This window comes from Octodon degus, unplaced genomic scaffold (assembly GCF_000260255.1).
Source record: "Octodon degus isolate 3935 unplaced genomic scaffold, OctDeg1.0 scaffold00002, whole genome shotgun sequence".
NCBI classification, from domain to species: domain Eukaryota; kingdom Metazoa; phylum Chordata; class Mammalia; order Rodentia; family Octodontidae; genus Octodon; species Octodon degus.
In genome coordinates this window covers 19,097,499-19,110,254 of record NW_004524578.1, presented here as the reverse complement: position 1 = coordinate 19,110,254, position 12,756 = coordinate 19,097,499, and the positions used below count along the sequence as shown (strand labels likewise).

The 12,756-nt window shown below is 46.3% G+C and overlaps 2 protein-coding genes and 1 non-coding gene across 5 annotated transcripts in view; all 3 read left to right on the top strand.

The window, feature by feature from the left end:
• The window catches only part of Pex11a (peroxisomal biogenesis factor 11 alpha), an 8,741-nt gene extending 778 nt beyond the window's left edge, over positions 1-7,963 (top strand). Inside the window, exons 2-4 of one of the 2 annotated variants that reach the window (XM_023710352.1) lie at positions 2,884-2,996; positions 5,303-5,911; positions 7,705-7,963. In XM_023710352.1, the coding sequence (XP_023566120.1) occupies positions 2,884-2,996; positions 5,303-5,874 (685 nt within the window). In that variant the 3' untranslated portion in view covers positions 5,875-5,911; positions 7,705-7,963. Of the gene's footprint in view, positions 1-2,883; positions 2,997-5,302; positions 6,759-7,704 lie in introns of those variants that run through there. The other variant, XM_004623465.2, reaches the window with a different exon arrangement.
• LOC111816268 lies at positions 6,847-6,953 on the top strand. Its single transcript, XR_002820702.1, has one exon. It is a non-coding gene; the product is annotated as a U6 spliceosomal RNA (small nuclear RNA).
• Positions 7,964-10,110: 2,147 nt separating the features above from the next.
• The window catches only part of Plin1 (perilipin 1), an 11,376-nt gene continuing 8,730 nt past the window's right edge, over positions 10,111-12,756 (top strand). Inside the window, exons 1-2 of one of the 2 annotated variants that reach the window (XM_004623296.2) lie at positions 10,111-10,241; positions 11,067-11,125. In XM_004623296.2, the coding sequence (XP_004623353.1) occupies positions 11,081-11,125 (45 nt within the window). In that variant the 5' untranslated portion in view covers positions 10,111-10,241; positions 11,067-11,080. Of the gene's footprint in view, positions 10,242-10,951; positions 11,126-12,756 lie in introns of both variants that reach the window. The other variant, XM_023710340.1, reaches the window with a different exon arrangement.

Below are 12,756 nucleotides of genomic sequence, written 5' to 3'. Positions count from 1 at the left end.
AGAGACTCTGGGAAGCCAGCCTTGTGTCAGTTTTGTTGTGTTCTGCAACTGTTAATTTATTTAGCTCTCATCACAACCCCACGACATAAACAGTGTTGAAAACTCCCATTTCATTGACAGGGAATCTGAAACAAGGCTGTTAGGTAGCACAGCCCGAGAGCTGAGATACAGAAGTCCACGCATTTCATTCTAGCGGCAGCTTCCTAACTGTAAGCCATGCCACCTTTCTAAAGATCCTTTAGATTGTCAGAATAATCACAAGCTTCATTAAAATAGAAACCTATAGGTCTGGGGAGATGGCTCAGTGGAATAAGCACCTCCCTCACAAGCTCAAGGGCCTGAGTTCAATCCCTGGTTCCTCAAAAAAATAAAAATAAAAATAAAAAATAAAATAAAATAAAATAGAAACCTAGGTTTGATGGCAGAAATGTGTAATCTTAAATCTCCAGGAGTCTGAGGCAGGAAGATGGCAACTTTAAGTACAGCCTGGGGAATTTAGAGACTTACCCTACTTCAGATTTTTTAATTTTAATTTTAATTTTTTTGGTGGAACCGGGGATTGAACTCAGGCCCTTGCGCTTGCCAGGGAAGTGCTTATTCCACTGAGCCATCTCCCTGGCCCCCAGATTTTTTTATTTTTATTTTTTATTTTTATTTTCATTTTTTTAGAGGATTGAGGATGTTGCTCAATGGAATGGCCCTGGGTTCAATCTCTAGCACTGGAAAAATGAAAACAACTAAAGCCCTGTAATTTCAGTGTACCCAGATCGTAGCCTGCAAGGTTTATTGAGGAGATTGGTTAATAATCACTTAGGAGATACTTACTCAGTACGAGCCAAGGTCTCTTATCATCATTTCCCAACCCTCTTAATGATCTCTGTAACTTCCATGAACAAACTGGCATTCCAAAACAAAAACAAAACACCTTATTTGAGGCTCTGTTCCTATTGGCAGACCACATTTGCGAAGGAGAGGTGCACTGACATGAGCAGCTCAAGCCTTCTCTGGTCAGACAGCACACCTTAAAACGGGACTGAGATCTAGGTGCAGTGGCACCCAGCTATAATCCTAGCACTCTGGGTAACTCTGCTTAGCGAGACTGTCTCAAAATTAAAAAAAAAAAAAAAATTATATCCCCAGCTGGGAATGTAGCTCAGTTTGCAGGCCTGGGGTTCAATCTCCTGTACTGCTAAAAGGGGAGAGCCAGATAAATTGTGTACTTCCCCTCACCATCTCTCTATGCTGGGGATCCAGCATAGGTCCTGGATGTGCTAGGCAACCCTTGAGGTAGCTCTCCTAATCCTATCTTTTTATTTCATTCCTCCCAAAACAAGTTCAACCATTTTGGAAAATGTGCCACTTTTTTTTTTTTTTTGTATTTTAAGGAAGGGCCTACAGGGTGTTCAGGGTCTCACTACTAGATCAGACTCATAGTGATCTGCCTGTTTATAGCCTCCCAAGAGCTGGGATTATAGGCACATGCCACCACACCCAGTCTCACTTGCCATCTGAGTGGGCCCCGGGGCGGGGCTGGCATGGAAGGCCCCAGAATCGAACCCCCGGCCCCTGCCCCTGCCCCTGCTTGCAGGTGCTTTAATCTGCTAAGCTATTTGGCCGGCCCTGTGTGCCACATTTTTTTTTTTTGAGAGTAATATTCATATGGTGCAGGATATTAGGAGCTAAACCTACTGTTATTAGACTGCCAGATCCATTTGGATGTTCATGTGATACCAGGTTTCTCATATTCATCAATAACGTCATTGCTGTTCATAGCTATGACAGTAGTCACTTCATTGAATAATACTATATTAAGCAAAATGCTGTGTTTTATATCAAATAATTTCAAAAGACAAAATATATCTGTTCTGAGGGCTGACCAGTTAGCTCAGCGGACTAAAATGCCTGCTTAGCCAGAGCGCAGCGGCCGGGGTTCAGTTGGCCAGCATGCAGTGCCGGCCCTGCCTCCAGGGTGCGCTGAGACTGGGTGTGGTGGCGCGCACCTGTAATCCCAGCGCTTGGGAGGCTGAAAACAGAATCACTACGAGTCCAGTCTACATAGTGAGACCCTGTAGACGCTGTACTAAAATTAAAATAAAATAAATCTGTTGCGATTTGTGTAGTATGTGTCTGATCCCTTAGTTTTACAAAATTAACATTCAGACTGTATACTTTTCTTTTTTTGGCAGAACCGGGGATTGAACTCAGGCCCTTGCGCTTGCCAGGGAAGCGCTTATTCCACCGAGCCATCTCCCAGGCCCCAGACTGTACACTTTTCACCTGGCCCTGGTTTGAAGTTTTTTTTTTTTAATTTTATTTATTTATTTGTGTGTGTGTGGCCAGCTCAGCCCACCAGGGGGCGGGCTGGCTGGCATGTGGTGCTGGGGGATTGAACCGTGGTCCCTGGGCTTTGCTAAGCTTGTTCTAAGTCGGTGCTTTAGACCACTGAGCCATCTCACCAGCCCCTGGTTTGAAGTTATATCCTGTCACATGAATAGTAGGCTATATGGCAAAAAAGTTCATTTTAAAAATCCAAATCTTATTCTGTACTGTGAAAAGAACAAATATGGATCTTCACAGACTCAACACAAGGAAAATTTTTGTGTGCTTTTCCACTTTGACTCCATCCATTTTTCTGTACCTTGGCAGGCTGTATGCCACTTTATTGCAGAATTCCCTTTCATAACCTTTGTGTTGCATTCCCATTGCGTGTTCTACCCTTCGGCCCTCCTGCAGAGTGAATATTGCAGAATGTTGCTCTTGTAAGAGCTGCCACATGAGAAATAGTATTGGAATCTTTGCAAGATATGTTTCCTTTTGCCTTGCTTCATGAATCAAGCTTTATTTGGTTCATAAATCATTTTCCTCATTTTTTTTCCATTACAGAGCCACTCAATATGCATGCATGTTGCTTAGATATTTGTTAGAGCACAAAGCTGACAAAGACGTGTTAATGAAGCTCAAGAAACTGGAGTCCAGTGTGAGCACTGGCCGTAAATGTAAGTACCCTGTCTCTTGAGGGACAGTGGCTCCTGGTTTAGAGACCTCAGACCCTATAATTCACAATTGGCTTTTGAGGCCATAATTTCTCTTGAACTAAGTGTATGATGGAGTTAATCAGTGAGGCTTTCTGATGGGACTACAGGCCCCTGAGGTTGACTGTTTTGCTACAAACTGTTCACAAACCCCTGTGTGTTCACAGTTGGTGCTACACCAGGTCCTTTGCTTCATCCCGAAGCAAAGTGTTGTGTCACTATGTGGCTTCACCTCTGTTGTGAGGATCAGACAGCGTCCTGGCCATCCCTGACATGAGCTTCTAGGTCTCATGAACCCGCTGTACTAAGGACACACAGAATACCTCTGCCCTAGATTGTCTTCCCTTTTTCCTTCTCTAGAACACCGGGTAGTTCTGTATCAAAGGCAGAAGGCAAAGACAGTGATTTGCCATCATTTACTTTACTTTCATAACAGATCCTCCTGGGAAATCCAAGCATCTCTGGGCAGTTTCATGTCTGACTGTTTGATAAGGGTCATATGTGGCTCGTCAGCCAACAGAAACGTTAACACAGATGGAGAACATCACATCTTAATCAGTTGTTGTTGATTACCTGCTTCCTAAAGGAGCAGTCTTCAGTTTTATAGGAGAAAAAAGACCACATGTTATGAACAGATGTTATAAATAATGATACAAGATTTAATGCCAAGTCTGGTGGCTGGGGTAGAGGAAAAGAAAGATATTTTGAGCTGGACATGGTGGCACAAACCTATTATCCCATCACTCTGGCAGGCTGAGGCAGGAGAATTTCAGCTTAGCAACTTAGCAAGACCCTGTCTAAAAACAAATAAAAATGGCCAGGGGGTGTGGCTCAGTGCAGAACCCTAGGTTCAACCCCTAGTCCTAAAAGAGAGAGAGAAAAAGATGGGTGCATGGGTGGATGGGTGGATGGAGGATAGATTTGGAGAAAGTGGAACTTGAAATGTGGCTGGAGAGATGGAAAGAGTGTTTTTTGGAGGTGCGAGGAATTGAGATAAAGTCAGTGCAGACTGGCCTTAAACTAGCTCTGTAGCCCAGACTAGCCTTGGGCTCATGATCCTTCTGCCTCAGCTTCCAGAGTGCTGGGATTGTAGGTGGTGATACCATGCCGGGAGGAAAGAACACTGGTAAGGGATTCAGAACTGTTAAGACCAAACCCTGGGGCCAGGGAGATGGCTCAGTAGAATAAGCGCTTGCCTGGCAAGCTCAAGGGCCAGTTCCGTGAAAAAAAAGACCGAGCCCTATGATTCTGCAAAACTTAAACTAGTTTGGCAGAAAGAGAAGACTTAGATGTCAAATAAGTGTTTTTCTGGATGGCCTTGAAGGCCAAGATGAGAACTTTGACCTTTTATTTTTTTTTTAGAATGGTGAAACTCTAAGGTCCTGCAGAGGTTACTGGACCCTGAACATCCAGAGGGGGTTTACCCACGCTCCTCTAACCAGTTAGTACAAGAGCTGGAACCAGAACCTGGAGTCCATTTATTGTACTGGAAGAGTCATCACATAAACTCTTTTGTGTTGTTTTTGATAAAATACTATCAAGTACTCTTATGAATAAGTGTTCTGGGAGTAGCCACTTCCAAGCCCTTGCTGAATCTACAGCATAACCCTCTAAGGAAACACCCTCTGTAACTTTCATGATGTTTAGGACTAGAGCTCATTCTCCAGGCACTCAGTAAGTACGCATCCCTGACTAACTGAATTACACACTTCGATGAGAACATGCTGTTGCAGTGGTGATTAATCCCACTAGGGGTGCATACAACAATATTACATGTCCCATCCACTAAACCCCGTCATCTCCATCTCCGTTCTGTCTTCTTGACAGTACATAGCCAGGTGGGATTTGGACCAGAGAAATAGCACTGATGATTTTCTTAAGGCAATTTTTTGTCTAGAAAATATAGAGTAAGGCATCAGACACCAAGAGAATATTGCCCCTTGAGTTCACATCGTGGTAGTTCTGAAAAGTGTAGCCGGTGACGCACTCATGTCACAACCCCTGCTTGTGATTAACCTTGGCCAGGATGTGCTATACATCAGTGTTGGTGTTCACTGGAATGGAGAAGGGACCTTTTAAAAGTCAAATGTCTTGTAAGCCCTGCAGGATCATTCTAGGTGTCCTTACCATAGTGTAAAGGTTTCTCCCCGAGTCCCGTCTGAGCCTCAGATCCCCGCCTGTTGTTAGAAGCCAGTGCTGGCCCTCCTGCTGCCTCTCCCTCCCTCTGGGTAGTAACAAGACAGTGATAACAGTGCCCTGTCTTTCTGCAGGGTTCCGGTTAGGCAATGTGGTCCATGCTGTCCAGGCGACCGAGCAAAGCACCCATGCCACTGACCTGGTGCCCCGGTTATGTCTGACGTTAGCTAACCTGAACCGTGTGGTTTATTTCATCTGCGACACCGTCCTCTGGGTGAAGAATGTTGGTCTCGCCTCTGGCATCAACAAAGAGAAGTGGCAGATGTGGGCTGCCCGCCACTACTACTACTTCCTCCTGCTGAGCCTGCTCAGGGACCTGTATGAAATTTCCCTACAGATGGTCCGGGTGACGCAGGAAAGGGCAAAGGGAGCGAAATCAACATCTGAGGATCCTCTCGGGCACAGTGTGCTTGATGAGGAGACAGAATGGCTCCAGTCCTTTCTTCTTCTCTTATTCCGATCCCTGAAGCGACATCCTCCTTTGTTCCTGGATACAGTGAAGAACTTCTGTGACATCCTGATCCCTTTGGACCAGCTGGGGATCTACAAGTCCAATGCTGGCATCATTGGGCTTGGAGGTCTCGTTTCCTCGGTTGCAGGCATCATCACTGTCGCATATCCTCACATGAAGCTCAAGATCCACTAGGACGGCTGCAGGCTGAGCTCCAGGGCCTGTTGTGAAGATGATGTCTCAGTGGAATGGGCATTGGCATTAGTCACAAACCATGTCATACTATGATAAAGTTTTTGCACACATGAACGTTTAGCAGCCTATAATGTGAGCAGAGGTGAAGCCAAGAACAGAGCACAAAGTGTTTAGCAAGTGCTACTTCTGAATGTCTTCCCTTCCTGTAACATTTCCTGAGCATCTCTCACATAGTAGGAGCTTAGTGTCTAAGGAATGAATAAAATCAAAAAAGACCTAATCAAGCTAATAAGTGGACACTAATGTGTAGTATGGGTTGGGTGATATAGATCACTGGTTTCTTGTGCACCTGGCACTGGGATCCAACCAGTAGTGACCCCTTTCCTTCCCATTATTATCCCTCCCTCTTCCCTCATAGATGTTGGAGGAGGGTGGGGGTGAGCTGGGTTGGAGCCCTTCGCACTGGCCCCAACCATCCCTGCACGTTGTCATTGCTGTGTCCAGAAGTACAATCTGAACCTAGTCAGGGACCTTCGTGATGTAGAGGTGTCTGGGCAGAAGTCCCTCAGATGCAGCAGGCAAGGATCAGACGTAGGTGAAAGGGATTTGAAGTGAAAGTAGGTGGAAGGTCAGGACGGTGCCTGTTTAACTTGTGACAAATAAGGAAATTGACCCTGGAAGACAAACAAAACTGAGATCAACACCTTTCCTGACTCCCTCAACAATGGAGCTTCAGAATCCTGACCTTTTGCCTCCCTGACTTTAGAACTCTTGTTAAGGGTTTATAGTCCAATGCACAAAATTTTAAGCCATCTAGATTTGTTCAGGTTGTTTTTTGTTTGCTTGGGGTTTTTTTGGTGGAACCAGGGATTGAACTCAGGCCCTTGCACTTAGGCCAGGCAAGCACTTATTCTACTGAGCTATCTCCCAAGCCCCAAGATTGTTTTTATTTAAAGCCATTTAAAAATTTGGGTGCTCACTTTGACAGCACATATACTATAATTGGAACAATACAGAGAAAATTAGCATGGCCCCTGCGCAAGGATGACACGCAAATTCATGAAGCATTCCATATTTTTTTTTTTTAAAGGCTTGGGGATCTACCTGTGAGCCGATGATGGAGGCCTCTGTGCTCACATGGTGGAGGCTGGGGAAGAAGGTGATGGAGAGGGAAAGTACAACTCCATGCCCCGCAATAGCTGCTGGCAAAGGGGCGCCTCCCATTTCCCTGGAGATTTCCCAGGGCCCTTTGCCACATCTCACTTCTCACCCATATTCCAGAATCCAACTAAAATGGCCTGGTACTGTATAAAATAAAAAAATAAAATTTGGGTAAATCTACAGTTTTAAGAAAGTTTATGCAGTTAAAAATGTCATGATGGCCAGCCAGATAGCTCAGCAGACTAAAGCACTACTTAGGAAGGCATGGGGACCGGGATTCAATCCGTGGTGTGCCTTGCCACCCCCACTCCAGGGGTGTGCTGAGATGGCAACTGAGACAGACATGGTGGTGCGCCTCTAATCCCAGCACTTGGAAGGCTTAAAACAGGAGGTTCACTACAAGTTGCATCTGTGTAGTGAGACCCTGTAGACCCTATAATAAATACATTAAAAAAAATTTCATGAGTGTTCAAAAAAATTCATGAGTGTTTGTGAGTGGTGGAAGGTTAATTTTCTGTGATAAATCAGACCTCTGGTCCTTAGGCTTACTGGGGAAGGTGGGAAAGGGCAGACAAGGGCCAGGTAGGAACACTGGGGCACTGAGTCAGTGACATTTGCCTGTGCTCCTGACTACCATCTGGGGTGTACGCTGGGTCTTTATGATTTCAGGTTCTTTTGCTTGAATGATGTGAGATGGACATGGGGTACCTGCAGTGGAAGCTGACATCAACGCCACCAAGAAAGCCATAATCATACTTACCCTAAAGGAAATGAGGAAAGAAACATGCACTGACTAAGTTTCCCATAAATGTGACTGAGATTCTTGAAAAGTAGACTCAGGTTCTTGGTGTTCTGTTTTTGAAGTAATCAATGTGCAAATTAAAAGAGGATGTTGTGGGGATTTTAAAGAAAAATGAAAGTTCCTGGAGCAGGGCACATAACTTTTATTGTTAGCCCTTGTTCAGATCCTCTATGTAAGATATTAATTATGTTTAATAAATTTTTAGTCAAAACTGATTTGTGCATCTGTGAATGTGTTCTGGGTTTGGAGCAGAGTTACAACAGGAAGGCCATGCCACCGACAGTCTCTTTGCAGCCTGACCTTGGTAGAGGGAGCTCTGGCTGCAGCATACAAGAGACTTAGGTCTTGGGGTTCTGGATTGGTCTTCTCTCTGAAGCTCTTGAGGAGCTGCCCAAAGCAGACTGGACAGTGGCTATCTGCTGCCTGGAGAAGTCGCCTTGGGTTGAGCGTCTTTTGGTGGCAGCTGTCTTCTACTTTGTCCTCTGCAAGTAGGGTGGACGGCCGAGTTTGGGAAGTTCTGAACCTTGATGTGTACCTTAATGTTGTCCTGGAATGCCCATCCCTGTGCATCTTTCTCTTTCCCCAGCTAACCCCCCCCCTCCAGCCTCCATATTCACGAGGAGTCCCCAATCCAAACAAGTCCTTGCTAGAGGTACAGACCACACACTTGTAGCCAGTGCTGTTGGCTGAGAACGTATTGTGTGCCACACTCAGCTTGGGAATCTACCTGTGAGCCCAGGATGGAGACCCCTGCGCTCACGTGGTGGAGGCTGGGGAAGAGGGTGATGGTAAGGGAAAGTACAACTCCATGCCCTGCAATAGCTGCTGGCAAAGGGGCGCCTCCCATTTCCCTGGAGATTTCCCAGGGCCCTTTACCATGTCTCACCTCTCACCCATATTCCAGAATCCAGCTGAAATGGCCAAAGGATCTGCTTTGTCAACAGAGCTTTCAGGCACAGAGCTCTCTGATCCCAAGGCTGCAAACTGCCCTTTGGCCCAGGGCGCAATCCAGGCACAGCTACCCAGAGAATTCTCCTGGACCTTTAAGTGAGGGCAGAGGCCACCTCATTAGATACTGCCTGTCTCCTCTGTTCCTAATGCTGCTATCTGAAAAGCCCGGGTTGGATCACTAGGTGCCGATGTGTCACGTGTATAGTATTCCGTTTGGACTACTATAGTATTCCTCCCTGCTCGACTTCCCATGCCTCTCCTTACTATATCACAGATGTAGATTTTACAACCAAATGTCATCTTGATTGCCCCTCCCCATGCCAGGCCTCTTTCTCCTGTTGCCCATGCCTCACAGCTTAGAAGAAACTCGCCACTACAGTCCTTGTGTTTCTGCCAGCAGGAAGGGAAACCAATGTGCTTCTGTTCCCCATTCTAGCAGAGAGACAGCAATGCGAACCTGGCAGCTTTGTCACAGTCCTCAGTCATCTTGGAAGCCAGGCTTGAGTCCTTGCTAAGGATGAGATGACAGGTGTTGTCTGGCTGCTGTTGGTCCGTTATGGAATCTTGATATTCCTCCCGCTTCTCCTGACTCCCAAGAACAAAACCCCGTTGGCTGTCCCATTTTCCTTCTGTGGCATTTTAGGCCAAGGACAATTCAGTACTTTTTTTCAACTCTGGGAATTTACAGAGGTTGAAATTGCTCCAAGGACTGGACCCACCCCCCATCTCCATCTTTTCATCTTTAAGGTCAATTTATCTCCATAGTCAAAGACTCGTTCGTGCTTTCAGAGGGACCCTGTCCCCATGTGGGTTTCAGTCATGGTTTTGCTACTACATAGGAAAGGATGGGAGAAAGAGGTGGAAAAAGGGGGAAAGAGACCACACTATGGAATTAGATGGAACTTCAGAGCTCCTGAGTTTATTTTTATATTAAATTAATATTTATTTATTTGTTACAGTGTCTCACTCTCCAGCTCAGAGGCAGGGCTGGCACAGTGTGCAGTGCCAGAGATCCATTGCAGTCCTTGGGCTTGCTAGGCCAGCTTTTAGACCACTAAGCTATTTCTACAGCCCCATAGAGCTCATATGTTTAATGATGTATATCCCCATATCTTCTTTATGGGAGGAAATTTTTAGCCTTTGAGGTACAGGAATATTGCAAACTGATGCTTAAGGACGCTGGAATAATCAGACCTCTGAGCCTGGACTACCATCAGCTTTGCAGTTTACCTCCCCATTGGCCAAATGTCCTTGTAGCCGTTAGGGTGAGTCCAGGGGACTGTGAGTCACATAACCATGGCAACTGGCTGTCTCAGCTTGCTCTTCCTCTCTGCCCTCCTCTAGCTAGAGGCCTGAGAAGCATTGCCTAAGACTCCCTGAGTGGTTGGAAGAGTTCTGCTCGGAGACGCTCTGCTGCCCGGCTCTACAACCAACTGTGAGGCTGTCCGCAGCTGTGAGTGGGGGCCCAGCATGGCTGGACCTGGCTTGTTTATGGGTGCTAAAGGGAAGGAGTTGAGGGGAAGGGCTCTTGGGAATTTTTCTAGGGGTTGAAGAGCCCTGTGGGGAAAGCACCAAGGGGAAGCTTCAATGTGAAGGACCTGTAGGACAGAGCAGTGTGGAGGTCATTGGCCTTTCCAGAATGCAGCTGAGATAGCAAGTGAGTGACTGCGGTCTCACATGGCTGAACATAGAGGGGTGAGGCACTTGCTTAGAAACAGAGGAATTAACTCAGGGCTTTTTCAAAAACCAAAAAGCAATCCTGCAACTCATCCTTCTAGTCTCTTTTGGACACTCATTTAAGAGCCCTGAGGCTTCTCATAGAAAACCCATCCCTTAGCACAGCTTGCAGTCTTTGTTTCTTCTCCTGGACCCCTATAAGAAACGTGTGTCTTGCCAAGCATGGTGGCACACACCTGTAATCCTGGCACTTGGCAGGCTAAAGCAAGAGGATCACTGTGAGTTCAAGGCTAGCCTGGGCTACATAGTGAGTTCAAGGCCAGCCTGGACTGCAGAGTGAGACCCTGTCTCAAAAAACTGGGGGAAGGGGAGATAGATACATAGATCTGTTTTGACCAGTAGGCGCCGGAGTAACTCGCAGCTGTGGGACCCTCAGGAATGGCCTCCTGTGTGACATCCATTCTCCAACCTAACATCTTCTTCTAGGGCTACTAAGCTTGCTGGCAGTTTGAGCCCAGTGGGTGACCAGGAGCAGTGGGGCCCTGACCCTTCAGACTGCAGCCTGAGGGCTCCTCACAGCCTGGTACTTTCTGCTCTGCAGCAGGAAAAGTGAGGATGGCAGTGAACAAAGATCCGATGCTGCTGGATGGAGACATTCCTGTGAGTACCAGGCCAAGGCTCAGGATAGACTGTGGCTGAGGAGGTGGACATGGAGGGGGATTCAAGGACTTCAAGCGAGATGTGTCCAAATTATGGTCCCAGTTAACCGACCATGTCTCAGTTACTTGTGGCTTCACCACCCTTTGTAGACAGCTGTGGGAGGGTCTGGAGAAAAGATAAGAAGCCTATTAAAAATGAACCACATGAAAAAAAAAATGAACCACATGAGGCTGGTGAGATGGCTCAGTGGAGTAAGCGCTTCCCTGTCAAGAACAAGGGCCTGAGTTCAATCCTCGGTTCCGGGGGGGGGGGGAGAGAATGAGCCATGTTGGAGAAAGCTGGGTTCTGGAGCCTCCTGTGGCCCTGGGACCCTTGCGGCTGTGCACAGCGCCTCCCAGGGCTCAGCCTTTGCCACTGTCCATGGGAATGAGGTAAACATGTAGTGCATCTAGCATTTATCTTTGACCTGTTTTTCACCACACATTGGAGTTGTTTTGATACTTTTAGATGTGCTTGATCCGTCTTGTCAAGGCCTCTCTGATTTGGGAAAAGTTCAGATAGTGAAACTTGAAAGTTATGAATCCATATGGTTCTCATTTCATTGCAAATGAGGTTTTAACCTTTGCACTAGATCAGTAGGCTAAATTTTATATTGAATCATAGAATACAAATAGGCAGAGAACGGTCATGTGCATAGTTAAGCCTTTTTAATGGGTGATAGATTTTTTTTTGTAAATTTTTATTTATTTATTTAGTGTGTGTGTGTGTGTGTGTGTGTGGCCAGCTCAGCCCACCAGGGGGCGGGGCTGACTGGCATGTGGTGTTGGGGGATTGAACCCGGGTCCCAGTGCTTTGCTAAGCTTGTTCTAAGTAGGTGTTTAGACCACTGAGCCATCTCACCAGCACATGGGGTGATAGATTCTTCTTTTCCCACATTTCTTTCTCCCTTTGAGTTTGTCCAAAACAATCCTGAAAACTGCCCAGAATGTTAAAGAAAAGGGTTTTTAGCCAGGTGTGGTGGTGCAGGAGGATCATAAGTTTGAGCCCAATATTGCAACTTGGTGATTTGGCAAGACCTTGGTTCGAAAATCTCTGAATCTGTCTCCACATCAGCAGAGTGGCAGTGGTAATGCTGACACGGGCTCACTGTTGGAATGAGATGAAGGCAGGTCACCAAGGCACCCATAGTGGTACCTTCTGCGTGCCTGGAATCTGTTCTTTCAAAGACCAGTCTTTTCCCACCAAAGATCCTAAGCAATATGAGGTTTAATTATGTTGACAACTGCCACAGTTAAATGCTCTGACAAGAGTACTGCACCTCAAAAAGGAGAAACAACGGTCCTACCACTCCTTTGTGTGGGGATGCAGGAGGATCATAAGTTCAGGCCATACCTGGAACATTGTCTTCAAACCTGAGTGTGTATTTTTTTTAAAAAAAACAATGTCAAACTGCAGCATATCCAGGGGAGGGGATCACCAGACCATGGTGTGGATTATTCGTAAACTGAATTAGGACTGAGACCTCTTCACTATGGAGAAGAGTCCTTCAAAGAGGCTGGGGAGATGGCTCAGTAGAATAGTCACTTGCCTGGCAAGTACAAGGGCCTGAGTTCAATCCTTGGTTCCAAAAA